This window comes from Saccopteryx bilineata, chromosome 1 (genome assembly GCF_036850765.1).
Source record: "Saccopteryx bilineata isolate mSacBil1 chromosome 1, mSacBil1_pri_phased_curated, whole genome shotgun sequence".
Lineage (NCBI taxonomy): Eukaryota > Metazoa > Chordata > Mammalia > Chiroptera > Emballonuridae > Saccopteryx > Saccopteryx bilineata.
Window position 1 is genome coordinate 94,981,081 of NC_089490.1, and position 27,383 is coordinate 95,008,463.

The 27,383-nt window shown below is 46.8% G+C and overlaps 1 protein-coding gene across 5 annotated transcripts in view; it reads right to left on the bottom strand.

Moving 5' to 3' along the window:
• Positions 1-1,505: 1,505 nt before the first annotated feature.
• NCAPD2 (non-SMC condensin I complex subunit D2) overlaps positions 1,506-27,383 on the bottom strand; it is a 43,101-nt gene continuing 17,223 nt past the window's right edge. For 4 of the 5 annotated variants that reach the window (XR_010729352.1, XR_010729351.1, XR_010729353.1 and 1 more), the window contains 25 exons: positions 27,231-27,378; positions 25,626-25,823; positions 24,867-25,001; positions 24,684-24,771; positions 24,407-24,587; positions 19,499-19,623; positions 18,202-18,441; positions 17,705-17,879; positions 17,349-17,433; positions 11,386-11,519; positions 10,919-11,051; positions 10,744-10,828; positions 10,500-10,667; positions 10,048-10,217; positions 9,201-9,312; positions 9,002-9,125; positions 8,769-8,924; positions 7,970-8,147; positions 7,790-7,884; positions 5,726-5,806; positions 5,401-5,584; positions 3,831-3,957; positions 3,575-3,730; positions 2,385-2,596; positions 1,506-1,941 (listed from right to left, as the gene is read on the bottom strand). Coding sequence is in view for 1 of the 5 variants with exons in the window: in XM_066261209.1 (XP_066117306.1) it covers positions 2,511-2,596; positions 3,575-3,730; positions 3,831-3,957; positions 5,401-5,584; positions 5,726-5,806; positions 7,790-7,884; positions 7,970-8,147; positions 8,769-8,924; positions 9,002-9,125; positions 9,201-9,312; positions 10,048-10,217; positions 10,500-10,667; positions 10,744-10,828; positions 10,919-11,051; positions 11,386-11,519; positions 17,349-17,433; positions 17,705-17,879; positions 18,202-18,441; positions 19,499-19,623; positions 24,407-24,587; positions 24,684-24,771; positions 24,867-25,001; positions 25,626-25,823; positions 27,231-27,378 (3,364 nt within the window). In the remaining 4 variants the exon portion in view is untranslated. The remainder of the gene's footprint in view (positions 1,942-2,384; positions 2,597-3,574; positions 3,731-3,830; positions 3,958-5,400; positions 5,585-5,725; positions 5,807-7,789; positions 7,885-7,969; positions 8,148-8,768; positions 8,925-9,001; positions 9,126-9,200; positions 9,313-10,047; positions 10,218-10,499; positions 10,668-10,743; positions 10,829-10,918; positions 11,052-11,385; positions 11,520-17,348; positions 17,434-17,704; positions 17,880-18,201; positions 18,442-19,498; positions 19,624-24,406; positions 24,588-24,683; positions 24,772-24,866; positions 25,002-25,625; positions 25,824-27,230; positions 27,379-27,383) is intronic. The other variant, XM_066261209.1, reaches the window with a different exon arrangement.

Genomic DNA, 27,383 nt, shown 5'->3' on the forward strand with positions numbered 1-27,383 from the left:
TTTTCCATTACTGTCTTCTGTCAAAAAAAAAAGGGAGCTCAGTGCATCAATGCCCACTTGTGCAGTCTGCTGTTGTCATGACAGCAAAGACACCAGTGTCGTCATGACAGCAGGATCACTGCCTCCTATTCCAAGTGACTCAGCAGAGGAGCTGGAGGTGGAAGGGGTGACAGACATCAGATGGCTGCACCCTAGGAGGGTCCACACCTTAGGGACTGTACTTCCTGCAGCCCCCCTACACGGTGAGGAGTCCCTGGTGGACAGACACCGTTTCCAGAGACATTGTCTAGAGCTGGAGGGGAGCATGACCTGACCTTCTATCAGCCAGGCCAGTCACCTGCCTTCAGAGTTGGGGTTAAGGGAGCACAAGTGGGGATGGGGCAAGGACACAGAGGAAACCAGCCTTTGGTCTAGACTAGGGTTTTTCAAGCTCAGCACTATTGACTGACATGTGGGAGTGACTAATTCTTATAAGGTCTGTCCTGTACATTGCAGGGTATTTAGCAATATCCCTGGCCTCTGCCCACTAGATGCTGGTAGCGCCCCTTCCCTCTAGATCAGGGGTCTCAAACTCGCAGCCCGCATGTGGCCTGCCGAACAATTTTGTGCGGCCCGCAGACTAATCCACAAAGTTCAAAATATTTTGGATAAAATTAAGTAAGCCTAGGGGCCTACTTGTATTTTTCATTTCTCTAGCATCCTAGCTAGATATTAGCTTAGTTAACAGCAGTTGTGATGCGAACTAGTTTCTGGTCGTTTTGTGACACTGAGTAAACTGCATGTACGATTGTGCTTTTTTTTTTTTTTTTTTTTAATGCAAGGATTTTTTTTAAAAGATTTATTTATTTATTATAGAGAGGGAGAGAGAGAGAGAGAGAGAGAGAGAGAGAGAGAGAGAGAGAGAGAAGGGGGGAGGAGCAGGAAGCATCAACTCCCATATATGCCTTGACCAGGCAAGCCCAGGGTTTTGAACCAGCAACCTCAGCGTTTCCAGGTTGACGCTTTATCCACTGCGCCACCACAGGTCAGGCACGATTGTGCTTGTTGTACTGATTTTTTTTTTGTTTTCAACTGCAGTGAGAAAAGTGTTGCGTAACAGTTGCCTTTTGTAGACCTAGTGCGGCCCACCGAACGGCTGTGATCTTGCTCTGCGGCCCACATGCTGAGTTGAGTTTGAGACCCCTGCTCTAGATTGTGACAACAAAAAAAGTCTCCTCACATTGCCAGATGCCCGCTAGAGGGCAAAATCACCTTCAGGATAAGAAGCACAGATCTATAGATTAAATACTGTGTAATTCTCCACAATGGAGCGATCTTGTCATTTGTGTAGGGTGGGAGGTTAGCGGGGAAGCTGAGGCACTGAGGAGCATGGAGTTAATCACATCTTGAGACTGGCCCCCGTAGTCATGGGCTCACCCTCTCTTTCTGGATCAATAAAACTATCTGCTGCCTGCATCTGGGCTAATGTGAAAGGTGAAATAAAGATGAGCTTAGGAAAAAATGTCTAAAAGTATATTAAACATTTATTCATTATAAAACAAGGAGGCCCTGCCAGTTGGCTCAGCAGTAGAACGTCAGCCTGGTGTGTGGAAGTCCCAGGTTCAATTCCTGGTCAGGGCACAAAGGAGAAGCAACCATCTGCTTCTCCACCCCTCTCTCTCCTCCTGTAGCCATGGCTTGAATGGTTTGAGCAAGTTGGTCCCAGGTGCTGAGGATGGCTCCATGGCCTCACCGCAGATGCTAAAGTAGCTTGGTTGCAGAAAAATGGAGCAGTGGCCTCAGATGGGCAGAGCATTGCCTGGTAGGGGGCTTGCTGGATGGCAGTCTGTCTCTACCTCCACCTCCCTGCCTCTCACTTAACAAAGAAGAAAAGAAAACAAGGAGACTGGCAAACATATTCTAGTAAAAGCAGCTCAACTCAGGTCAGTTTAAAAGAAATGCCTTTTGCCCTGGCTGGTTGGCTCAGCGGTAGAGCGTCGGCCTAGCGTGCGGAGGACCCGGGTTCGATTCCCGGCCAGGGCACACAGGAGAAGCGCCCGTTTGCTTCTCCACCCCTCCGCCGCGCTTTCCTCTCTGTCTCTCTCTTCCCCTCCCGCAGCCAAGGCTCCATTGGAGCAAAGATGGCCCGGGCACTGGGGATGGCTCCTTGGCCGCTGCCCCAGGTGCTAGAGTGGCTCTGGTCGCAATAGGGCGACGCCCAGGATGGGCAGAGCATCGCCCCCTGGTGGGCAGAGCACCGCCCCTGGTGGGCGTGCCGGGTGGATCCCGGTCGGGCGCATGCGGGAGTCTGTCTGACTGTCTCTCCCTGTTTCCAGCTTCAGAAAAATGAAAAAAAAAAAAAAAAAAAAAAAAAAAAAAAAAAAAAAAAAAAAAAAAAGAAATGCCTTTCATTATGAAGCTAACATTAAAAATCCAAGGAGACAGGCAAACAGGTATTTTACAAGGGGAAGAGAATTCAAGGTCACGCCATAAGATACCCTACATACAAGGATGGGAACCAAGCCAGCCTCCTAGGACCTGTGCCTGCGAGTAGATGCCCGGCGGATGGGAGTGATTTTCTTTGGTGTCTCATCTTCCGTCATCTCTGCTGAAAGCTCTATGCCAAGAATTAGAGGAATGAGAAAAAGCTGAGTCACAAAGATGGTGAACAATAGATCTCAGAGAACAAAAGGGACAAGCCCAGATTGTTGGAGACTGCAAGCTGACAGGGTCCTTGCGGTTTAGATTTTTGGGGGACAGAGGTGTGGGGGACTGGCAGTAAGCTGACAGGGTCCTTGCTGCCCATCCCCCCACCTCACTTGCTTGATTAAGTTGCTCAAGGCTAAGCTCTTCCCCACAACCTTTGTTTAAGTTGGTAAGGGCAATTTACATGCCCTTCTCCACACCTCCATTAGCTGTGTTTCAACTCATCCCATCCCCCATGTCCCTCAAAGAGACTGGAGGCAGTTTTCTTTTTACCCTTTGTTTTGTGAAGTTAAGATGTTATGCGGGGCGGAGGGTTTTCTGCATTTGGGAGAATTGTTGGTTTGCCTCAGAAATGTGACTCTGTATCTAAACTTTTTTTTTTTTTTTTTTTTATTGATTTCAGCGAGAAGGGGAGGGAGAGAAAGAGAGACAGAAACATTGAGCTGCTCCTGTATGTACCATGTGCCCTGACTGGGGATTGAACTAGTAACTTCTGTGCTTCAGGATGATGCTCTAACCAATTGAGCTATAGGCCAGGGCTATATCTAAGCTTTCTTTGTTTTGCTAATGACTTTGCTCTGCCTTATAAATAAAGAGGTTTGGGGATGGAGACTTGCTCTTGCAAGCTATTAGCAAATGGGTCCTCCAGATCCCATCCTTTTTCTTTGTTTGTTTTCTAATCCTCCACCATTCCCACCCCAGACCTGCAAAATTATTTTCTGCGTGGGTGTGCAACACCAGATCACACTGCAGAAATAAAGTCCAAGCTATACAGGGAGGAAGATGACCTGGTGAGGGGGTGGTGGGTGGACAGAATCTACACAGCAGGACCCCATCAAAACCAGTCTCCCACCCCACCCAGGTTATGTTCCTTCTCATTTGCCCATACCTTCCTCACTGGACTCATCACTTGAGAAGACAATTCTGGGTTTCTTTTTTCTGACTTGCTGCTGGGTGTTTGGTTGCCGACGAGCAGTGCGACGGAGCTCAGGTGTGATAAAGTCATTGTCTGAGGCTGCAGAAGCCAGATGCTGGTGCCTAGAGACTAGTAAAGGCAGAGGCATTGGTCCAAAAAGAAAACCAAAAACCTCTATCTGATAGGAAGGCTAGGCTGGTCTCCCCACCTATGGGGCTGCCTCACTCACCGGAGGTCTGTTTCTTGGCTGATGGGGTTTTCTGGCTATCCCCTTGGCCAATCTCAAGTTCCTCTACTGCATCCAATCCTCTTGTGTGACAAGCCCGAAGTTTCTGCTCAAATTCATCTATTATAGGCTGGAGAGAAAAAGAGATTAAGACCAGGCTTGGGGCCTGACCTGGAATGCTGAAGTCACCAGTTCAAAACCCTGGGCTTGCCTGGTCAAGGCATATATGGGAGTTGATGCTTCCTGCTCTTCCCCTCCTCCGAAATGAATAAATAAAATCTTAAAAAAAAGGCCTGACCAGGCAATGGCACAGTGATTAGAGCGTCGGGCTGGGATGTGGAGGACCCAGGTTCGAGACCCCAAGGTCGCCAGCTTGAGCACAGGCTCATCTGGTTTGAGCAAAAGCTCACCAGCTTGGACCCAAGGTCACTGGCTCGAGCAAGGGGTTACTTGGTCTGCGGAAGGCCCGCGGTCAAGGCACATATGAGAAAGCAATCAATGAACAACTAAGGTCTCACAATGAAAAACTGATGATTGATGCTTCTCATCTCTCTCTGTTCCTGTCTGTCTGTCCCTGTCTATCCCCCCCTCTCTCATTCTCTCTGTCCTTGTAAAAAAAAAAAAAAGGAAAGCCTGACCAGGCGGTGGCACAGTGGATAGAGTGTCGGACTGGGATGTGGAGGACCCAGGTTGGAGACCCGGAGGTCGCCAGCCTGAGTGCAGGCTCATCTGGTTTGAGCAAGGCTCACCAGCTTGAGCCCAAGGTCGCTGGCTCGAGCAAGGGGTCACTCGGTCTGCTGAAGACCCACGGTCAAGGCACTAATGAGAAAGTGAACTAAGGAACCGCAACAAAGAACTGATGTTTCTCATCTCTCTCCCTTCCTGTCTGTCTGTACCTATCTGTCCCTCCCTCTCTCTGTCTCTGCCACAAAAAAAAACAACCAACAAAAAAAACCATGAAAGGACATGTTGGAAGATTAAATGCATATTACTAAGTAAAAGAAGCCAATCCGAGAAGGGTATATACTTTACTTTCTGACTATTCCAACTATATGACATCCTGGAGAAGAAAAAACCGTGGACACAGTAAAAATACTAGTGGTTGCTGTCAGAAGTTGGGGGGAAAGGGATGAAAAGAACACAGAGGATTTTTAGGACAGTGAAATTACTCTGTATGAGACACATTTGTCCAAACCCATAGAATGTGTAGCAGCAAGAGCAAACCCTAATGTAAACTATGGACTCTGAGTGACAACGGTGTGTCCACGAGGTCCATCGATTGTGACAAATGAGTCACTGGTGGGGGAGGCTGTGCATGTCTGGGGGCAGAGGGCATAAGTAGGAACTTTATACTTCCACTCAATTTTGCTTTGAACCTAAAACTGCTCTAAAATATAAAGTCTATTTAAAAAAGATAAGAAAAAAAGGAGTAAGAGACAGAAAGATCTGGTCTCAGGTCACTCTGGTTATTTGGTTGCAGTCAAGCTGGGGGTAGTCAGGCAGTGATGTCATTGACCTCAAGAGCCTCAGAACAGCAGGCTGCATGAACCTGTGCGGGCCGGGAGCTGCTCACCTTGACCTCGGGCTTGGCTCCTCGCCGCAGTTTGCCCACAACTGACAAAAAAGCGCTGAAGACGGACTCATCTGACAGTTTATCTCCAAAGCATTCAAAATTGTCCAGCATCTTGTGGAGGCCTCGCTCTGTGAGGGGCAGCTGTGACAGACAGTAGGCCAGGTCCCGGTACTGCCGCTCAGTTCTGCAGATGGGATGGGCTTTGTGAGGAGCAGTGGGAGACATGAAGTCAGGGCCCGCCCTCCTTCAGTTTCCCCCAGCCCTAGCATGCTCCTTCCCCGCAGGGCCCCCTCAGCACACAGAACCCTCCAGGACAGCAGCATACCGGGCTGTGCGGAACCGATGACACAGCTTCTCAGCCAGGCTCTCCGTCTGCTTGTCCTTGGTGATGTAGGAGAGCAGCTGCCTGCAGGGAGGTGATGCTGACGCGCCATCGCGGGGGCAGCTCCAACCCACCCCTCCCCACAGCCCCAGTCCCTCCCTTAGCATGGCCTTCTGTCCGTCTCCTGCCCAAGAAGAATCTCGTCTGCTGTGGCCCAAGCCTGCCTCACTGTTCCCTGCCTTCTCTCCAACCCAGAGAGGGGTCACTCCACTCTCCTGAGGCATTTTCACTGGGAATGGGAATGTAACAAAAACAGCTGCCATCTAGTGAATACTATGTATGTGCCTACTATCATATCAGAAACTTTATGTCCTCAAGCACTAAGGGGCACATATTGGCCTCATTTTATGTAGGAGAAAAAGGCAGAGAGAGGTCAAGTTATTGCTGAAGGTCATACCTAAGAAGTAGCAGAGCTAGAATTCCAATATAGCCATAATGTGTCAGTGGACTGCATGTATGTTCGTGGTACTGTAAGATTATAACGGAGCTGGAAAATTCCTACCACCTAGTGACATCATAGCTGTTGTAATGTCAAAGCGCTCCACATTACTCATGTACCTGGGAACAAGCCCGCCGCAATGCCAGTTGTATACAGTATAGCACATAGAATTACGTGCAGTGTGTAACACTGGATAATGATAATAAACTGGTTTATGTATTTAGTGTATTATACTTTTTATCACTTTTATTTTATTTTATTTTTTATTTTTTAATTTATTCATTTTAGAGAGGAGAGTGAGACAGAGAGAAAGAGAGAGAGGAGAGACAGAGAGAGAGAAGGGGGGAGGAGCTGGAAGCATCAACTCCCATATGTGCCTTGACCAGGCAAGCCCAGGGTTTCGAACCGGCGACCTCAGCATTTCCAGGTCGATGCTTTATCCACTGTGCCACCACAGGTCAGGCTTTATCACTGTTTCAAAGTGTACTCTCTTTGACCTGTGGTGGTACAGTGGATAAAATGTTGACCTGGAATGCTGAGTTCAATGGATTGAAACCCCAGGCTTGCCCAGTCAGGGCCTATATAAGAAGCAACTACTACATGATGCTTCCTGCTGCCCCCGCCCACCCTTTCTCTCTCTCTAAAAATCAATAAATAAATATTATTTTATTTTATTTTAGAGACAGAGGAGAGGGGAAGGGAAGCATTCATTTGTTATTCTACCAGTTGTGCATTCACTGGTTGCTTCCCGTGTGTGCCCAGACTAGGGATTGAACCCTCAACCTTGTTATTTTGGGATGATGCTCTTAACTGACTGAGCCAAGTATACTCTATTTATTAAAAAAGAAAGTTTGCAGCCCTGGCCGGTTGGCTCAGCGGTAGAGTGTCAGCCTGGAATGTGGAAGTCTCGGGTTCAATTCCCGGCCAGGGCACATAGGAGAAGTGCCCATCTGCTTCTCCACCCCTCCCCCTCTCCTTCCTCTCTGTCTCTCTTCCCCTCCCTCAGCCAAGGCTCCATTGGAGCAAAGTTGGCCTGGGCGCTGAGGATGGCTCCATGGCCTCACCTCAGGTGCTAGAATGGCTCTGGTTGCAACAGAGCCCCCTGATGGGCATGCCGGGTAGATCTCGGTTGGGCAGGTGCAGGAGTGTGTCTGTCTGCCTCTGCCATGCCCCCCCCCCGCTTCTCACTTTGGAAAAATAAAAAAGTTTACTGCAAAACAGTATGCTATGTTACCCCAGAGGCAGCCTCACCCTCTCGTGTTTACCATGTGTCCTGATTGCATCATTTCTCATGTGTTTGGTTTACCCTCGTGTGGTTTTGCACAGTAACATGTTGTACAGGCTTGTAGCCTAGGAGCAATGGGCAATCCCATACAGCCTAGGTGTGTACTTGGCTTTGCCATCTAGGAATCTCTAAGTACACTCTGTGATGTTTGCACAATGATGAAACTGCCTAACAACGCATTTCTCAGACGTATCCCTGTTAAGCGGCACATGACTGTACAGGTCTGTTTGATCGCTATGCCTGTGTAGGTGAAAAATACGCCCCAAGGCCCAAGGAAACATACTTCATGATGGTGTGAAAAGGCTCTTCGTCCACTCCTCCCTCAGGGTCTGATAGGCGGCTTATGATATCTGGAAGGAGGGTATAGACTGTGTTGCCCTGCAAGAGAGAATCATGTTAAAGACATGAGGTGACCTACATGTTCTCTTCGTAACAAACCCTAAGCTGCCTGTCTGTCTCTCACCTTGTGGGAAAGCTCATTGAAGAAGTTCTTGGCCAGGGCAGCGATCTGAGGCACAGGGTCAATGAGCAGCACAGCCATGTCGCTAACCTGTCCTTTCACCTTCACCATGTCCTTCAGGATAAGGTGGGTTATCACCAGCCCTGCTGTTTTCCGCACTTGCTGAGCTGGGTCCCGGAGGCTAGAAATAAAATCTCACTTCATTGGGACCAAGACCTGACACTAGTAGGAAAGGCCTTCAGCAGGAAGTAGTACCCCCTTCTTTTTTTTTTTTTTTGGTGTTAAATAGAGACATAGAGAGGGACAGACAGATAGGAAGGGAGAGAGATGAGCTTCACTGTGGCTCCTTAGTTGTTCACTGATTGCTTTCTCATATGTGCCTTGACCAGGGGGCTGCAACAGAGTGAGTGACCCCTTGCTCAATCCAGCAACCTTGGGCTCAAGCCCATGACCTTGGGGTTTCGAACCTGGGTCCTCCGTGTCCCAGTCTGATGCTCTATCCACTGCGCCACCGCCTGGTCAGGCCTAGTACCCCTTCTTAACGTGCTATTCTAGAAATAGTTAGCTGTCTATAGTTGAAAGCTAGGACTAAGAAAAGAAGCCAAGCTTTAGCCAAGGCTTTAGACAGTTAATTTGTCAATCTCTTTGGAGCCATACCTAGCCAGGGCCTTAAGAGTTAAGCAAATGTTGAAGGGTAATCCTAAAGACTAGGGAAATACAGCTTTAGTGGTTCTCATGCTGACTGAACTAGACCTTCCCAGATCTGGCAGGGACTGCAGAACTGTTGTGAAGGATCTCTTACCGAGCATACAGATGAGGTGTCCAGGGATCCACTAGGTTGGGGAAGCGGATAGCCAGATCCCCGACAGCAATCATGATGTTAGACCGGATAATGGGGAGCGAGGACTTTTCCAGCATGGTGAACAGAAGACGAAGCTGGGAGTCACAGAAAGTGGCACTAGGGGCAAGGAGAGGATCAGGGAAATCATACCATTGCATCCTCCCTGAGAAGAAGGTACCAGCCCCAGGGCCTACCTGATCATGCAGAACTTGCCAAGGGTAAGTGATGCAGCCGCACACAGCTCTGGATTACTATAGAGGCCAGGGTTGTTGCAAACTTTAAGCAGAAGTGGAACAAAGGCAGCCAATATCTGTTCCTCTGTTGGAAGAACAACTTTAGGCTCGGGACAGGTTATCTCAGTTGGGGAAAAGGTGACTCAGGAATTCTTCTTACCGTCTAACAGTTCCATCTCACAGATGCTGCGGATTAGTTCTGCCTCTGTGTCTTCAGCCGTGGCCCCAACCAGCCCCATCTCCTCCTCCATGGAGGTCTCAGTGCTTGTATTCTAATGAGAAAGAAGCCAGAGATCAAGGATGATCAGAGACAAGTTTGGGTTCCAGCCATCCTTCATTTTGCATGAATAGATCTGGGGAAAGGTGATTTCTGCAAAACTATTCATAGAATTGTCAAATGTGTCTGTAGACAGGAAGGACTCCGAATTAAAGAGTAAAACAACTAGGTCCTCTATATTTGTTTCTAAGCTGCCAAAGCATATTCCTCCTACATCTCTTAACTCATCCTTATAGAAGTAAACAATTTCCTGTATGCAGTAAATAGATGGGTCATGTCAGACAATGGTTCAAGGTCATAGAGAAGGTCAGACCTTAACCTACTGCTGTAAGGCTCTGTGTCTTATATGTATGCAAGACATCACTGCCTCTAGTGGAGAGAACACAAGGTACCCACCAGGCAGCAGGCCCAGTAACGAAAGCTGCCGGGTGGGTGCATGTCTAACAAACACTGCCTTAGGCAGAGCCTCTATTTTACACTGAGGTCCCAAACCAATTGCTCTGCATTGACTTAAAACTCTCCTTCTTGGGTGACCATGGACAGACTGTTCCATCTTTGTTCTCACTGATCTATCCCAGAGTAGTAGCAGGAAAGAGGCAGAGTGTCATCTTCATTTAACAGCAGGAAAGAAGTACAGATCCCCAGAAGGAAATGTGAGTGACTTGAGGTCATAACACTTATCTGGGAAATGCTTGGGACATGAACCCAAACACCAAGGCACTCCATTCACCTTCCCCTTTGGCTCTTTGGTTTTATGCTCCTGTTCTTCCCGAAGAACTCGTCGCCGACAAAGCTCTCCACTCACTGCCTGTTCCAAGTGTACCAGCTGCTGCAGAGCCACATCCCCAGCCAGGGACAGCAGGTTCATCAAAAGAAACGTGGAGAGCATGGGGGTCTTCTCTGGAGGGGAGGGGAAAGGCAGGGAGAACACATAAGCCTCAAGGACTTTCACCCTGTTTTCACTGATCTCCTGACTCTTGTACTATACAAACTAGTGAAGGAACATGAGACGGGGGTGTGGGAATGGTGGTAGTCACCCCACTTGAGTGGCAGACATGTGACAGTGGACTGTGGGGTCAGGGGTTGCTGTAAGTGGTTGTGGCAGTGGCTGCTGGCCTGGCAGGGAAAGTCGCAGAAGCTGGCTGCTGCTGTCTGGGCCCACCGACCCTCTCCTCCACTTACTCAGGTCATCCTGGGGGGAACTCTTCTCCACTAGCTTCTCCAGGGCCTGCTTCGCACACCTCTGCAATATCTGGGCACAGACCATCTCGGGGCCCTCTGCCAGCTGGTAAATGAGGGTCACGGCCACTTCCTTGAAGGGGATCCAGAGTGGGTCTGGGTGGACAAAGCCTGTCCAGGGAAAAGAGAAGTTGCCCACAGCAGACAAAGGACTTAATTCTGCCCAACACCCTTCATGATAGCTCACCTTTTGTGACCACCTCCTGTAGTCGCTCAAATAACCTGTGTTCCTGAGGCAGCCGGAAGGGCGGGTGACGTGTGCCCAGAGAAGGCTGTCGAGAACAGGAAAGATAGCATGTGGGTGTGTGGAGGGGGGAAAGCACTCCCACTCCCTGTAGTTTGGATGTAACTATCCCACATACCTTCCTTCTGTCAGAGATGTTGCCAATGGCATGGCACATCTGCTGGGCCAGCCTGTAGTCCTGTGGAAACTTTTCATCCAGCCCTATGCTCACCAGTGTGTCTAAATTGCTTCCCACAATTTCTGGTTTTCCTCTAGGGGAAGGAAGCCACAAAGTGAAAGCTAGTCACAGACAGGATTCTGTGTGGGGGACATGCCAAGGCCAGCAGATAGGTACTCAGGGCTGCTGGAGCCTCAGTACACTACAGAGAAGCTCTGACTGGGCCGCCCCGGGATCCTTCTTTCTCTATTGACTCCGCTGTTTCTCTAGGCAGGGGTGCTGGTGCTTTCACTTTTTATTTCCCATTTCGGCAGCCAGCGCAAGCACAGGGTTCAGCGGGGACTGACTGCCGCACTGAAGGACAGGGAGCCTGCTCAGAACCCTCCTTTCCCCTCTCATCCTATTCCCTGTCTGGATTTGAGCCTCACCGTGCCATCATTCCGAGAAGCATGACGGAGGAACAGCGCCCCAGAGGAGAGCAGGGGGCCTTCTCAGTGGCCTGCTCCCAAAGCAGCTGGGTCACTGCTGGCTTCAGTTCACCCTTCCGCACAAACTCACAGAGCTGAAGAAAAAAGAAAAAGGTCTGAGGCTAAAAAATAACAATTGCTCTGATCCTTGGACCACACTTCTCTGAAGAGAATATTGAGAACCTGAGGTGAGCAATTCTCAGGAATCGAAAAGGAAGGAGGAGGCTCAAAATGTGAAGTAGTAGGTTTAGAGCCTCAAAATTATTGTTGTTCCTTTTTTCAAAGGATCAACAACAATGGCTCTGGGAAACTTCCACTAAATGGCAAATCGCTCTTGCAAATCAATGGACAACTTTATACTGAAACCGTCAACTTAAAATCAGCTCAAAGTCTAGAATTATATGCCATTATCACGGCTTTTCAGCATTTGCCATATTCCCCCTTTAAGCTATATACAGACAGCAAATATTTACTTATGGTGTTTCCACTATAAAGACTGCTGTCTTAGGGACAAATGCTGATGAACTATTTCAGCAGTTCCTCCTTCTTCAAAGACTTGTATGTCAACATAGAGCTCCATGTTTCATAGGACATACTCGAGCTCACTCCATGCTCCCTGGAGCTTTAGCACAAGGGAATGCCTTTTTTTTTTTTTGTATTTTTCTGAAGTACACTGTTCTATTATTGGATTTCCTAAACTGGTTAAACTGATAATGGCTCCTCCATATGGAGCAAAAGCATTTACTGTATTTTGTCATTCTTACAATCTTTAAAGTCAAGGTATTATTAAAGTGTACCCAGCAAATATTTTAAGGTCAATTTAAAAAAATTTAAAAGGGGGCAGTCATATCCTGGAACTCCTATGGGTCTACCATACCATGCTTTTTACTTAAAATTATTTTAAATTTCTTTTGAATGCTGATAAACAGGAGACGCCAAATCGTTTTCTCCTGCAAACTACTACCTTCTTTATTTGACCCAGCTAATAACACTGTTTTGTCTTTTTCCAAATAGCTCCAGATATATGGAAAAGGTTTATATAGGCGGATGGGGATCCTCAAACCCCTCAGCGAGATCTTCTGAGCATGGCTTTTAAGATACCAAAAGGCAGAAAAAGCCCAATAGAGATCAGGGGAACTACCAGCTTTTAGGATACGCCCTTAAAGGCTCCAACGCCCCAAAGGATCTCATAGGATGCCATCTAGGTCCTGCTTCAATAGTGGAAAGGAAGGTCATTGAGCTAAAGCCTGCCAGACTTACATGCCTCTGCTGTGAGGAAACAGGGACACTGGAAGGTAGGCTTCTCCCTCACTCCTCTAAGGGAGGGTTCAGTCTCTTCCAGCCCTGCTCCAGCCACCTATGACCTAACCTTGCCCAGAAAGCTGGGGTTTGCCACTGAAGGCTGAAGGTGCCCAGGGCCGTTGGCCCCATCTACGACACTGTGGACGAGCCTAGGGTATTTCTTCCAAGAAGCAGGTAAACTGATCTCATTTGCACAAGGGCCACTTAACTATGTCTTGCCTGAATAGTCAGGTTTTTTATTCTTTCCTCGAAGATATCTGTTGTGGGTGTTGATAGTCCTATTTTCTGCTGCTTTGTTTAATATATAGTGTTTCCTTTATTCCTCCTACCTCTATGCCCCACTCATATTTCAGGCTGGGACCTACTCCTAATTTAGAGCTCTCTTTCCCCCTTTTGCCAACTTCTATTATGAATCTACCTTTGACACCCAGCTTAGTGTATCCCAAGGTTCTCTTTACCATGCCACAGGCGCAGAGCTCCAGGGAAAAGCAACCTGGTCTCATCTCTCCAGGCAGAGGAGAACAGAAGCTCCATCTCCACACATGCTACAGATGGCTTTTCCAGTCTACCTGAATCATTACCAGCTAGAAGCAGCGGTCATTGGGACTTGGACGTGAGCTGCAAAGTATAGAATTGTGACAACAATTCCAGTGCCATGCAGACTTTCCCTGGATGTGGACTTTTCCTGGACTCCTGCTCCTTGTGACAGACTGAACGGGGTTGGGTTGCATATTTCAGGGATTTGGCATGGTGTTGGGGCGAACTTGGACTTGGTGAACATATTAAGGACACTACTCTTTTATGGATTCTTGCTGTACTGGCCAAGAGTTTGCTTAAAGGCTTTAATCACTGTAAAAAAAAAAAAAAAAAAAAGCCCTGGCCAGCTGGCTCAGTGGTAGAGCATCAGCCTGGCGTGCGGAAGTCCTGGGTTCGATTCCCGGCCAGGGCACACAAGAGAGGCGCCCATCTGCTTCTCCACCCCTCCCCCTCTCCTTCCTCTCTGTCTCTCTCTTCCCCTCCCGCAGCCAAGGCTCCATTGGAGCAAAGATGGCCCAGGCGCTGGGGATGGCTCCATGGCCTCTGCCTCAGGCACTAGAGAGGCTCTGGTTGCAACAGAGCAACGCCCCGGATGGACAGAGCATCACCCCCTGGTGGGCGTGCCGGGTGGATCCCGGTCGGGAGCCTGCAGGGAGTCTGTCTGACTGCCTCCCCGTTTCCAGCTTCAGAAAAATACAAAAAACAAAACAAAACAAAAAAAAAATAGAAGACTGGATAAAGAAGATGTGGCACATACACACCATGGTATACTATTCAGCCATAAGAAATGATGACATCGGCCTGACCTGTGGTGGCGCAGTGGATAAAGCGGCAACCTGGAAACGCTGAGGTTGCCGGTTCAAAACCCTGGACTTGCCTGGTCAAGGCACATATGGGAGTTGATGCTTCTTGCTCTTCCCCCTTCTCTCTCTCTCTCCCCTCTCTATAATGAATAAATAAAATCTTAAAAAAATAAAAATAAAAAGGATGACATCGGATCACTTACAACAAAAGGGTGGGATCTTGGTAACATTATACGGAGTGAAATAAGTAAATCAGAAAAAAACAACTGCAGGATTCCGTACATTGGTGGGACATAAAAACGAGACTAAGAGCCTGACCTGTGGTGGCGCAGTGGATAAAGCATCGACCTGGAAATGCTGAGGTCGCCGGTTCAAAACCCTGGGCTTGCCTGGTCAAGGCACATATGGGAGTTGATGCTTCCAGCTCCTCCCCCCTGTGTGTCTCTCTCTCTCTCTCTCTCTCTCTCTCTCTCTCTCTCCTCTCTAAAATGAATAAATAAATAAATAAAAATTAAAAAAAAAAAAAAAAACGAGACTAAGAGACATGGACAAGAGTGTGGTGGTTACGGGGGGCCGGGGGAGGGAAGGAGGGAGAAGGGGAGGGGGTGGGGGAGGGGCACAAAGAAAACTAGATAGAAGGTGACAGAGAACAATCTGACTTTGGGTGATGGGTATGCAACAGAATTGAATGACAAGATAACCTGGACTTGTTTTTTTAGAATATATGTACCCTGATTTATTGATGTCACCCCATTAAAATAAAAATTTATTTATAAAAAAAAAATGTGAAGTAGGGTTTGAGGAGGTACCTCTATCTCTGCTCCTTTTCTAGTCTCATGGCTTGAAAATGAAGTTCATTAAGATACTATACTGAGCCCGACCAGGCGGTGTCATAGTGGGTAGAGCATTGGACTGGACACAGAGGACCCAGGCTCAAAATCCTGAGGTCACTGGCTTGAGCACAGGCTCACCAGCTTGAGTGCAGGGTCACTGGCTTGAGTGTGAGATCGTAGACATGACCGCAAGGTAAGTGGCTTGAAGCCCAAGATTGCTTCACTCTGCTGGAGCCCCCCAGTCAAGGCACATATTAAGAAAGCAATCATTGAACTAAGGTGCTTCAATGAAGAATTGATGCTTCTCATCTCTCTACCTGTCTGTCTGTTCCTATCTTTCCGTTTCTCTCTTTCTGACACTGTCCAAAAAAAAAAGATAATGTACTGAAACTGATGTCATTGAGTCCATGTAGCTTTCTAGTTCTAAATATAATCTGTAGGTTCCTAATAGAGGCTTTCTTGCTGTTACCACAAACCCAACATGCCTAATGGAAGCCATCAACCTTCTTTTCCTTTTCATTTTGCCAACGGTAGGTACCAACACTTGCTCAGTCACATATGCTTAAAATTTCAGTTGCCTATTTTTTAATGAATGAGTCACTTAGTCCTATTTATTCATCTAATATTTGTTTCAAGTGCAATCCTATATCTCTCCCTCCCATCCCCAGTCTAGCCTCACCTTGTCACTGCCCACCTACAGCAGACTGCAGGGACCTTCCGGTTCCTAGTCTCTGCTCTAACCAACTTGTACGCTGCTGCTGGATCAGTCTCCCCGACGCCTACTTCCTCATGCCAACTGTGGCTCATCAGTTAGAAACTCTCTCCTCTGCCTACCATAGTGGCTTGGACCAAAAGCTAGACTATGGGATCTCATGACTAGTTGCCAAGCACCAGGCTCTTTCCTTGCCAGCAGGGAGAAAATGTGGCTGGCAGTATTGCTCTTGCCAGTGGGATCTGGTGGTCAGCACAACCTCCACTTTCTGTCCCTATAATCCAAATGCTTCAGGGCAGATCTGCCTAAAATGCTGGGGTCCCTGGCTAGCAAGGTTAAAACCCTCGACTCCTGAAAGGAATCCAGGGCCTGACCTGTGGTGGTGCAGTGGATAGTGTTGACCTGGAATGCTGAGGTTGCTAGTTTGAAACCCTGGACTTGCCAGGTCAAGGCACATATGACAAACAAATAATGAATAACTAGAGAGAAGCAACTACGAGTTGATAGTTCCAGCTCTAATAAACCAAAAAACCTCCAAGCCTTCACTGCCCCCTCCACCAAAAGAAACACAATCTTTCTCATTCTACAATATATATTGTGCTCTTCCTTGGCTTTCTGTCTGAAAAGCTTTCCCTACTTTCTCAAATTCTCTAAATCCTACTCAGCAAGACCCAACAACTTAAGCCCTGCCGTTTTTAGGAAGCTTTGCTTGCTCATCCCACCTCACACTGCTCTTTCCCACCCTATTCATTAGTAAAACATACAAGTTAAGAGTGTTTTCTGCGCCTGACCAGGCAGTGGCGCAGTGGATAGAGCGTTGGACTGGGATGCGGAGGACCAAGGTTCGAGACCCCGAGGTCGCCAGCTTGAGCCTGGGCTCATCTGGTTTGAGCAAAGCTCACCAGCTTAGACCCAAGGTTGCTGGCTTCAGCAATGGGTTACTCGGTCTGCTGAAGCCCGCGGTCAAGGCACATATGAGAAAGCAATCAATGAACAACTAAGGTGTTGCAACGAAAAACTGATGATTGATGCTTCTCATCTCTCCCTGTCCCTGTCTATCACTCTCTGTCTCTGTAAAAAAAAAAAAAAAAAAAAAAAAAAAAAGAGTGTTTTCTGCGCCTGACCTGTGGTGGCTCAGTGAATAAAGTATCGACCTGTAACACTGAGGTTGCTGGTTCGAAACCCTGGGCTTGCCTGGTCAAGGTACATATGGGAGTTGATGCTTCCCCCACTTCTTGTCCCCTCAAAATGAACGAAAAAAAAAGTGTGTTTTCTGGAGCTCTTCTGAGTTCCAATCTCAAACTTTGCTACTAAAAAAAAACAACTTTGCTACTAACTAACTGTAACTAGCCAAGTTCTTGAACTTCTCTGAGCCTCATATTTCTCATTGTAAAATGTAGATTAACAACTGAACAACTCTTTATAGGGTTGTTGTGAGGATTAAGCATGTTAATATGCGTCAAGTGCTAAGAATAGTGCCTGGCATATACAGTGTTATTCTATTACTATTGCTATTCTAACCATTACCTGGGCCACATATTCTGGCACTTAATTATCTATGTGCTGCATTATTCGTTGTTTTATGATTTTTGGCTACCAAGTCCACTCTTGGTTCTTTTTAGGTTGGAAATTTGGAAGCAAATATTCTTATCCTTTTTGGGCTGAGTCAACTGTTGAACACAAGTAATTAGTAGTACTAGTTGAATGAATAAAGAAAGAGGAAACAAGGAGACTTACAATTTCCTCAAGACACTGAATGGTCCCAACTGAGGCATCCACTAACAGCAAAGACAAATTCTGAATCAAAGCATGGGCCTTGGCTCTGCGGGAATAGCAAAGGTCAGGGATCATTAGAAGACCAATAAAGTTGAAGCTGGCAAATAGGTGTGTAGGGCTATCCCCCAACACTGTCAGATACTGCCCAGGATGGGTTTCATAGAAGGGACAGCTCCATTCTGAGCCCCCTTATAGACCTACTGCCTAGAGATTCCAAACTCCTCTAGAAGAATCCCCCCAATTTCTTCAGGAGACTAGAAACATCCTATTAAAAGCTGACCACAGAAAAGCCAGCAAAGGCAAAAGTCCCCTTATACCTGGCAGAGTCCCCTTTGGGGTTGAGGTAAAGTTGGCGGTAGGCATTAAGCACAGCTTCCCGGACACCAGGCTCCTTAGACCAGATGAGAGGCAGCATGCGGCGTACCCCGAACAGGGCCTGAGGGACCCCAAATTGGAATGCCGTCACGAAGAATTCAATCACCTCCTGTACCACTGAGAGGACATATACAAATATCACCCATATGCTTGGCAAAACTCCCCCACCCTCAAACTCAAAGACAGAACCTTTCTTGATGTAGCAACATTCAAGTGGAGGCCTTCCTCATATTCCATGAACCTGCTGACTCTTATAATGCCCTATCCTGAAATACTATACGCATTAAAATACATAAGCTCTACAAGGCTATACAAAACAAAGGGAAGAAAGAATACCTTCCTTTTAAAGGAGCAGCTAGATATGAATAAAATCTAGACAAGACTAGTGTTTCCAACCCCAAGACCCAGTCCTTACAGAAAGGGACCTTGGCACACATACCTGTGGTTGTGTTCTCATACATCATCTTGCTGATGATGCCAATGGCCTCTGTAATCTTCAGTGAGAAACTATAGGCGTCCTGCAGATACTGCACCAGCATCTCTTGCTTTACCAGTTCATCTTTTCCCCTGGACTTCTCAGGCTCGGACACACTGGGTTTGTCTTTACAGCCACTCTGTCCTGGGCCCATGTTCTCTGCAGAAACCTGGGGATTATTCTCCCGTGTGTAAGCTGCGGGACCTAGGAGTTAGAGAATGTTCAAGATGGGAAAATCCAACACCTGGAATATCCCTGGATATTCCGTTCCAAAAAAACAAAGCCTGACCAGGTGGTGACACAATAGATAGAGCATCCAACTGGGATGCAGAGGACCCAGGTTCAAGACCCCAAGGTCGCCAGCTTGAGCGTGGGCTCATCTGGTTTGAGCAAAGCTCACCAGCTTGGACCCAAGGTCGCTGGCTCGAGCAAGGGGTTACTCGGTCTGCTGAAGGCCTGCAGTCAAGGCACATATGAGAAAGCAATCACTGAACAACTAAAATACCGCAACAAAAAACTAATGATTGATGCTTCTCATCTCTCTCTGTTCCTGTCTGTCTGTCCCTATCTATCCCTCTCTCAGACTCTGTCTCTGTAAAAAAAAAAAAAAAAAAAAAAAAAAAAAAGGACAAATTTAAAAGCTGTTCTAAATATCTTGGTTTAGCCTGACCAGGCGGTGGTGCAGTGGATAGAGCATCGGACTGGGATGCAGAAGACCCAGGTTTGAGACCCCGAGGTCGCCAGCTTGAGCGCAGGCTCGTCTGGTATGAGCAAAAAGCACACCAGCTTGGATCCAAGGTCGCTGGCTTGAGCAAGAGTAACCTCAGTCTGCTGAAGGCCCACAGTGGGGCACATATGAGAAAGCAGTCAATGAACAACTAAGGTGTTGCAACGAAAAACTAATGATTGATGCTTCTCATCTCTCTCCCTTCTTGTCTGTCTATCCCTATCTATCCCTTTCTCTGACTCTTGCTCTGTCTCTGAAAAATAAATAAATAATTAAAAAAATATATCTTGGTTCATTTCTCAAAAAAGATTCCTAAAGTTCTCAACAGTTTGTAAATGCCCTTTCACATCCTGTGACTATCATTCTTGGGCCAGGGGGCTGCTTCCATTCCAGAGCAGAAGCCTTGCCAAACCCCTCTGGCCTCTTTTAGCACCAGGTTCTACTAGCTAATCCAGTGTCTGACACAAAGTAAATGGTCCATAAATATGTACTACCTGAAATGTTTTGTTTACTGAAGAAGAAAGAGGGAATTACCTTTGAAGATAGTTCCTAAGAGATTCAGGAGCCTGGTCTCCTCGGACTCCTCTGGGTCCATATGACCGAAGGGTTCAGACTCCTGGAAGTGGCCCAGGGCTTCTCGAGTGAGAATGATGGCCTGCCTAAAAGAAGATCAACCTGTCACCAAGTCAGTACTCATAAAAGTATCACTATAGCCTTTAAAAAAATTGTAATTGACATACAAGAGTGTCACTGTAGATTTAAAAGAACCTAACTGATAATTCCATCAAGTACCCAGACCTACTATCCCAGGGAAAAGGAACATTTCTCAGGTGTAAGCACCTTTGAAGGGTGAAGCTCAAACACTTTTCCTATTTCTGTAGTGATAAGGCTTAACTCTAGTCTTCAAAACATTAAAATAAAGCTTTTAAATTTTAGAAATCATTACCCTATTCCAAACATGTTTAAAAACTTTGCCAAGTGAAAGTTTGGAAATAATAAACTTTCAACAGCTAGTTAGTTTATGGTACAGCCATACAATGTGATTTATGTACAAATAGTAAAACACTGAGGTACATAGCTGAGTGAAGAAAAACAAGGTGGTAGATCAGTGGGTAGAAAATTCAATCACTTGTGTAAAAAGGGGGAAGAAAGGAACATATGTCTGGCTGTTATGTCTACACAGTATCTCTAGGAGGACACTCAATAAACTATGAATCTTGCTTCCCTGTGTGACTAAGTGGCTGGGACATTCAATGGCATGTACATTTTGTAATTTGAAAAACAAAATATTTGAGAGGGAGAGGGTGGAGAGAGATGGGAAGCATTAACTTGTAGTTGTAGTTATTGTGTCACCTTAGTTGTTGATTGCTTCTCATATGTATAATACAATAGGATGGGGTTGGGGACTCAAGTCAAACCAGTAACCCCTTGCTCAGCCAGTGACTCCAGGTCCATGCTCTATCCACTATGCCACTACTGGTCAAGCTGTCATTTAAATTTTTATACCATGTGAATGTATTGTCTAATTTTTATTTTTACTTTTATTTAATCTTTTTGAGAGAGAGAGAGAAAGAGGGAGAGAGATAGGAAGGGAGAGAGATGAGAACCATCAACTTGTAGTTGCGGCACTTTACTTACTCATTGATTGCTTCTCATATGTGCCTTAACCAGGGAGCTCCAGCCGAGTCAGTGACCTTGGGCTCAAGCCAGTGACAATGGGATCATTTTGATGATCCCACATTGAAGCCAGCAATCCCATGCTCAAGCCAAATGAGCCCACGCTCAAATCAATGACCTTGGGGTTCCAAACCTGGAACATCAGTGTCCTAGGCTAATGCTCCACCCACTGCGCCATCACTAGTCAGGAATATTGTCTAATTTTTTTTTTTTTTCATTTTTCTGAAGCTGGAAACAGGGAGAGACAGTCAGACAGACTCCCGCATGCGCCCGACTGGGATCCACCCGGCACGCCCACCAGGGGCGACTCTCTGCCCACCAGGGGGCGATGCTCTGCCCATCCTGGGCGTCGCCAAGTTGCGACCAGAGCCACTCTAGCGCCTGGGGCAGAGGCCACAGAGCCATCCCCAGCGCCCGGGCCATCTTTGCTCCAATGGAGCCTTGGCTGCGGGAGGGGAAGAGAGAGACAGAGAGGAAAGCGCGGCGGAGGGGTGGAGAAGCAAATGGGCGCTTCTCCTGTGTGCCCTGGCCGGGAATCGAACCCGGGTCCTCCGCACGCTAGGCCGACGCTCTACCGCTGAGCCAACTGGCCAGGGCGTCTAATTTTTTAAAAGAAAATTTCTGCTTTAAATTTTTAAAATTTATATATTTTTAGAGAGAGAGAGAGAGAGAGAAATAAAGAAAGAGAGAAACAGCATTTGTTATTCCACTTATTTATACATTCACTGGTTGATTCTTGTTATGTGCCCTGACTGGGGACTGAACCCATCTATCAGGCCGATGCCATAACCAGTGAGCTACCTGGTCAGGGCAGTATATTTCTGCTTAAAAAAAATTATTGAAATTCAACTCTTTTTTTAAAAAATTGATTTTTAGAGAGAGAGGAAGGGGGAGAGAGAGAGAGACAGGAACATTGATCTGTTCCTGTATGTGCCCTGACTGGGGATCAAACTGGCAACCTCTGTGCCTCGAAGCGACACTCTTAACCAACCAAACTATCTGGCTAGGGCAGTTAAACTCTTAAAAAAGTTATTTTAAAAAGTTTTGTTCTGCCCTGGCCAGTTGGCTCAGCGGTAGAGCGTCGGCCTGGCGTGCGGGGGACCCAGGTTCGATTCCCGGTCAGGGCACATAGGAGAAGCGCCCATTTGCTTCTCCACCCCCACCCCTCCTTCCTCTGTCTCTCTCTTCCCCTCCCGTAGCCGAGGCTCCATTGGAGCAAAGATGGCCTGGGCGCTGGGGATGGCTCCTTGGCCTCTGCCCCAGGCGCTAGAGTGGCTCTGGTCGTGGCAGAGCGACGCCCAGGAGGGGCAGAGCATCGCCCCCTGGTGGGCAGAGCGACGCCCCTGGTGGGCGTGCCGGGTGGACCCCGGTTGGGCACATGCGGGAGTCTGTCTGACTGTTTCTCCCGTTTTCAGCTTCAGAAAATAAAGAAAAAAAAAAAAAGTTTTGTTCTAATCTACATTTATATTTTGTGTGTGTGTGTGTGTGTGTGTGTGTGTGTGTGACAGAGACAGAGAGAAGGAGGGGGACAGATGAACAGGAAGGGAGAGAAATGAGAAGCATCAATTCTTTGTTGTAGCACCTTAGTTGTTCATTGATTACTTTCTCACATGTTCCTTGACTGGGGGCTACAGCAGACCAAGTGTCCCTTTGCTCAAGCCAGCGACCTTGGGCTCAAGCTGGTGAGCCTTGCTCAAACCAGATGAGTCAGCGCTCAAGCCAGTGACCTCGAGGTTTTGAACCTGGGTCCTCTGCATCCCAGTCTGCTGCTCTATCCGCTGCGCCACCGCCTGGTCAGGCTATGTTTCAATTTTAATTGGAAGCAAACTCAGTTATTAAGATGTTAATAGCATCAACTGCTAAAGATTTCTAAGGAATGAAGTGACATCTTGCACATGAGATGAAACCTTTTACCAGTTGAGAGGAGAAAATACTAGTGCTGTATGTTTGGAGGCAGAAGAGGCAAGCAGAAAACTATGGTCTCCCTTTTACACTTTAGCAATTAAAGAGAGAATGAAAAGAAGTAAGGAAAAGCAAACCAGCCACATGCTATTCATGTCCAACTTTTCTGAAGTCTAATTAGGTAAGAAACAAGTAAGTAACTGTGGCCAAGGTTTACAAATACCCGATGACAGCTGTAAGGGCTCAAGCTGATCCAGAGTTCCTGAGTCACAAAAACACTGGGAGAAACTTTTTGCCTAAGGTCAGGGTTCATATGAGGGTGATTTAAAGATTAAGGCAGGACTGATATTATTTAGAGGCTCACAGAATTTAGAACTAGAATTAAGCCATTAGAAATCATATGATCTAATTAACTTCTTCTTTTACATATAATAAAACTGAGGCCCAGAAAATTTAAGCAGTTCACCTAAGATTATATAACTAAAATCATACTTACAGGCTTTTTTCTTCAAAGGAAGACTTCCATCCTCTAATATAATACTATTTATATTTGGCCTGACCTGTGGTGGCGCAGTGGCTAAAGCGTCAACCTGGAAACGCTGAGGTTGCCGGTTCAAAACCCTGGGCTTGCCTGGTCAAGGCACATATGGGAGTTGATGCTTCCAGCTCCTCCCCCCTGTCTCTCTCTCCTTTCTCTCTCTCTCTCTCTCTCTCTCCCCTCTCTATAGTGAATAAATAAAATCTTAAAAAAAAAAAAACTATTTATATTTAGTTGTTTTAGGAATTTCTTTTTTTTTTTTTTTTTATGGTAGTGTAGTGTTACATTGTATAAATGCACTACAACTTTTTTTTTTTTTTTTTAGATTTTATTTATTCATTATAGAGAGGAGAAAGAGAGAGAGAGAAGGGGGGAGGAGCAGGAAGCATCAACTCCCATATGCGCCTTGACCAGGCAAGCCCAGGGTTTCGAACCGGCAACCTCAGTGTTTCCAGGTTGACGCTTTATCCACTGCGCCACCACAGGTCAGGCAGGAGTTTCTTTAAAATTTGTAAAAGTAAAAAAGCATGCTTAGGCTCTGGCCACTTGGGTCAGCATTGGCCCGGCGTGTGGAAGTCCGGGTTTGATTCCGGCCAGGGCACACAGGAGAAGCAACCATTTGCTTCTCCACCCCTCCCCATCTCCTTTCTCTCTCTCTCTCTCTCTTTCCCTCCCGCAGCCAAGGCTCCATTGGAGCAAAGTTGGCCTGGGAGCTGAGGATGGTCCCATGACCTCCACCTCAGGCACTAGAATGGCTCTGGCCACAACAGAGCAACACCCCAGATGGGTAGAGCATTACCCCCTGGTGGGCATGCCGGGAGGATTCCAGTGGGGTGCATGCAGGAGTCTATCCGCTTCCCCGCTTCTAACCTCAGAAAAATACAAAAACAAAACAAAACAACCCCCCCCCAAAAAAAAGCATGTTTAATTGTGGACTATACCTTTGTCATAAATTTGGTGTTCGACCATTACTATAGTGAAAATACTGACTGTTACCTAGTGGCAGCATTCACTTAGTTCATTTTTAAATTATTTCCATTGATCTAAGAGGGAAGAGAGATGAAGGGAGAGAGAAAGAGAGCAAGAAGGAAGCATGAACTTGTTTCACTTTGTTGTTCCATTTAGTTATGCACTCGTTGATTGTTTCTCGTTCGTGCCCCTGACTTGGGTCAAACCCGTGACCTCTGGCATGCTGGGTCGATGCTTTACTCACTGAGACACCCAGCCAGGGCTAAGTACAGTTCATTTTAAAGAAAAATTGTTTTCAAAGGTTAAATTCTAAACCCTAAATGGGTCATTAGAGAATACCTCATTCGTCCACATACTTGTAACTAGCTTTTGCAAGCAAGCGACGGATGTGTCCTTTCACCTCTTCGGTGGTCTCTGCAATAGCAATTTCTTCAGGTCTCTCTTCTTCTTCCTGGGGAAGTTTTAGCAGCTGCTGCAGGGTAGACTTCAACTCTGGCAGCATGGCTTCCCACTCCTCTTCTGGGTCCAGCACTGAGGCTGAATGAGAAAGTCTCACTTAGACTCTGTCTCTGGAGTTTCTGCTGCAAGGAGAAGATGGACTGGGGTGGGGGTTCACATGCAGGAACTACTCACAAACAGCTGCAGTTTGCCTCTCGGCCCTCATCTCTTGTAACTTCTGGGTTTCCTTCTGCAGTGGTCCAGCAAGATCAACATCACTAAGCTATCAAGGTAAAATAAGTATTAGGGTCACTAAGTCACATAATTTCACCCGTTTCCACTGATTCCTTCTCTTTTAGATGGCCCAAGTCTACTCACCTTGCAGGAGAAAGGATTATTGGCGAGAAAACTGGCCAGCAGCTGAATGGCATTTTTACATACTAGCACCGACTTGTCTGCCAGGCGGCCCACTGCTAAGGCCATCACTGCCTGGAAACGTGTCAGGGGGAGAGCCTATGAGGGACAGAAAGAGAAGAATCAGCTCACAGCCCACATCATCCTTTCTGCTCAATAGAATCTTGATGCAAACCCCAAATGAGGTACCTATTCATTCCAAAGAGACTTTTTTTTTTGAGTGAAAGGAGGGGAGCCATTTTTTAGTGCCTAATGTGGAGACTATGGAGCCACCCTCAGCGCTCAGGGCCAACTTGCTGTAATCGAGCTATGGCTGTGGGAGAGGAAAAGAGAGAAAGAGAGAAGAGATAGGCGAAGGGGTGGGGAAAGAGATGGGTGCTTCTCCTGTGTCCCCTAACTGGGAATTGAACCCGGGACACATCCATAAGCTGGGATGATGCTCTACCACTGAGCTAACTGGCCAGGACCCAAAAGAAACTTTACTATGGGATATAAAGTAGTTAAGGAGTACTCTTTGTAGTGGTTAAGATACAGGACAGTCCTTAAATGGAACCAGACATCCTTGCCCTTTAGTAAACAAAGACCTTTATTACTGGTAGTAACAACCTGAATTCTAGACTCTTTTTTGGGACAGATAGTTTTCTTTGACATTGGATTCCTCTTTTCTTTGGCCTATACATAGAATGGTACTATTATGTCTTTATCACATAGAAGGCTGTTCACCTTCTGTTGGACGATACGAGTAAAGAGTTGCAAAACACGGCTTCGCACAAAGGAGTTGACATCATGGCCATGGGCTTGCAGGGTGTCCAAGAACTGGTCTCTGGTGTTTCGGGCTGCTTCCTCCAGCTGATCACCACTCAGAACCTGCAGTACCATCTCTGCCATGGCTGCGAGCACAGCATTGCGCATCATGTAATTCTGGGAGAGAGAAATGAAGTTGCTGTGAGCCTCTGCACTCCAATATTAACTTTCCCTTTCCTAAATCCTTATGCTAGTCCAGGCACAAAGAAGGGGCCAAGACCTTTAGTCAAGGTTAAGCTTGCTTGTCTTAGCTATAACTTTTCCTGGTCTGCCTTGGCTGCCTAGGACCTAGTCGGCAAACTGTGGCTCGCGAGCCACATGCGACTCTTTGGCCAGCTTAGGAGTACCCTAATTAAGTTAATAACAATGTACCTACCTATACAGTTTAAGTTTAATCATTCCCTCCCTAAGGTTCACCCAAGTAATCATGGTAGTAGCTGAACATGAAATCATATCTATCCATCGATATACATTTGTAAAGACTACCTTTCACCTGAGGTCTCAACACCTTTGATCCCTACTAATAAACACCCTCTTCCTTTCTACTCCCTATTTTACTAACAGAAAATGAAACAGAGAGGTTCGATTCCCGGCCAGGGCACACAGGAGAAGCGCCCATCTGCTTCTCCACCCCTCCCCCTCTCCTTCTTCTCTGACTCTCTCTTCCCCTCCCGCAGCCAAGGCTCCATTGGAGCAGAGATGGCCCGGGTGCTGGGGATGGCTCCATGGCCTCTGACTCAGGCACTAGAGTGGCTCTGGTCACAACAGAGCAGCACCCTGGATGGGCAGAGCATCGCCCCCTGGTGGGTGTGCCGGGTGGATTCCAGTCGGGCAGATCCCAGTCGGGCACATGAGGGAGTCTGTCTGACTGCCTCCCTGTTTCCAGCTTCAGGAAAAAAAATAAATAAATAAATAAATAAATAAAAGAAAATGAAACAGAGAAACAGAAATCAGTATGAGCAAGTCCATTACAGAACCTGGTGGAGAAGAGGGTTTGAAATTTTTTTCTAGGCCAAGAGCCAAAGAATGGAGTCTTGCACAAGTTAAAGTAAATTAGACAAATGAGTAGACTGTTTCTGTCCTTATATTCACCTAGAAGTGCCCCACATTCATTTGGGAAAAGCCAGGTTAGCATTCAGGTATAAAAGAGAACCGAGAGAGATGACAGAGGTTGATGTGAGAAAATTTGTTATATGGAAGAAGCAAGGCAAGTCAGATAGTAGAAAGAGGCATCATCCTAAGAAACAGATGGGACTCAGAATCACAGCTGAGTCACTCGCACTGGACCTAAGCCGTGGAACTGTCCTCTCCCCTACCAGACTTGGATAAAATCAACGTGACACTGAAATAGGCTCCTTATTCAATAAATGTCATCTGCTTCTCTATAGGAAGGAACTGCCACGGTTATAAGACCAGATGACTTGACTTCATGTGAAGGTACCTTTTTGTTTTAAAAAAAAAAAGCCTTTCAACAATGGACTTGAAATCCCCAGAAAAACCTGAGATCCTCAGGGTACCACCTACCTCTCCATCCAGATGATCTAGCAAAATGCACATGCTGGACATCAGAATGGCGGGGACACGTTCTGCTAGTTCTGTCAGGAAGGCTGCAAAGCCCTTTGCCCCTGAAGCGTCCCGACTCAGCTCCTGGGGACACTTCTGTCCAATCTCTCTGTG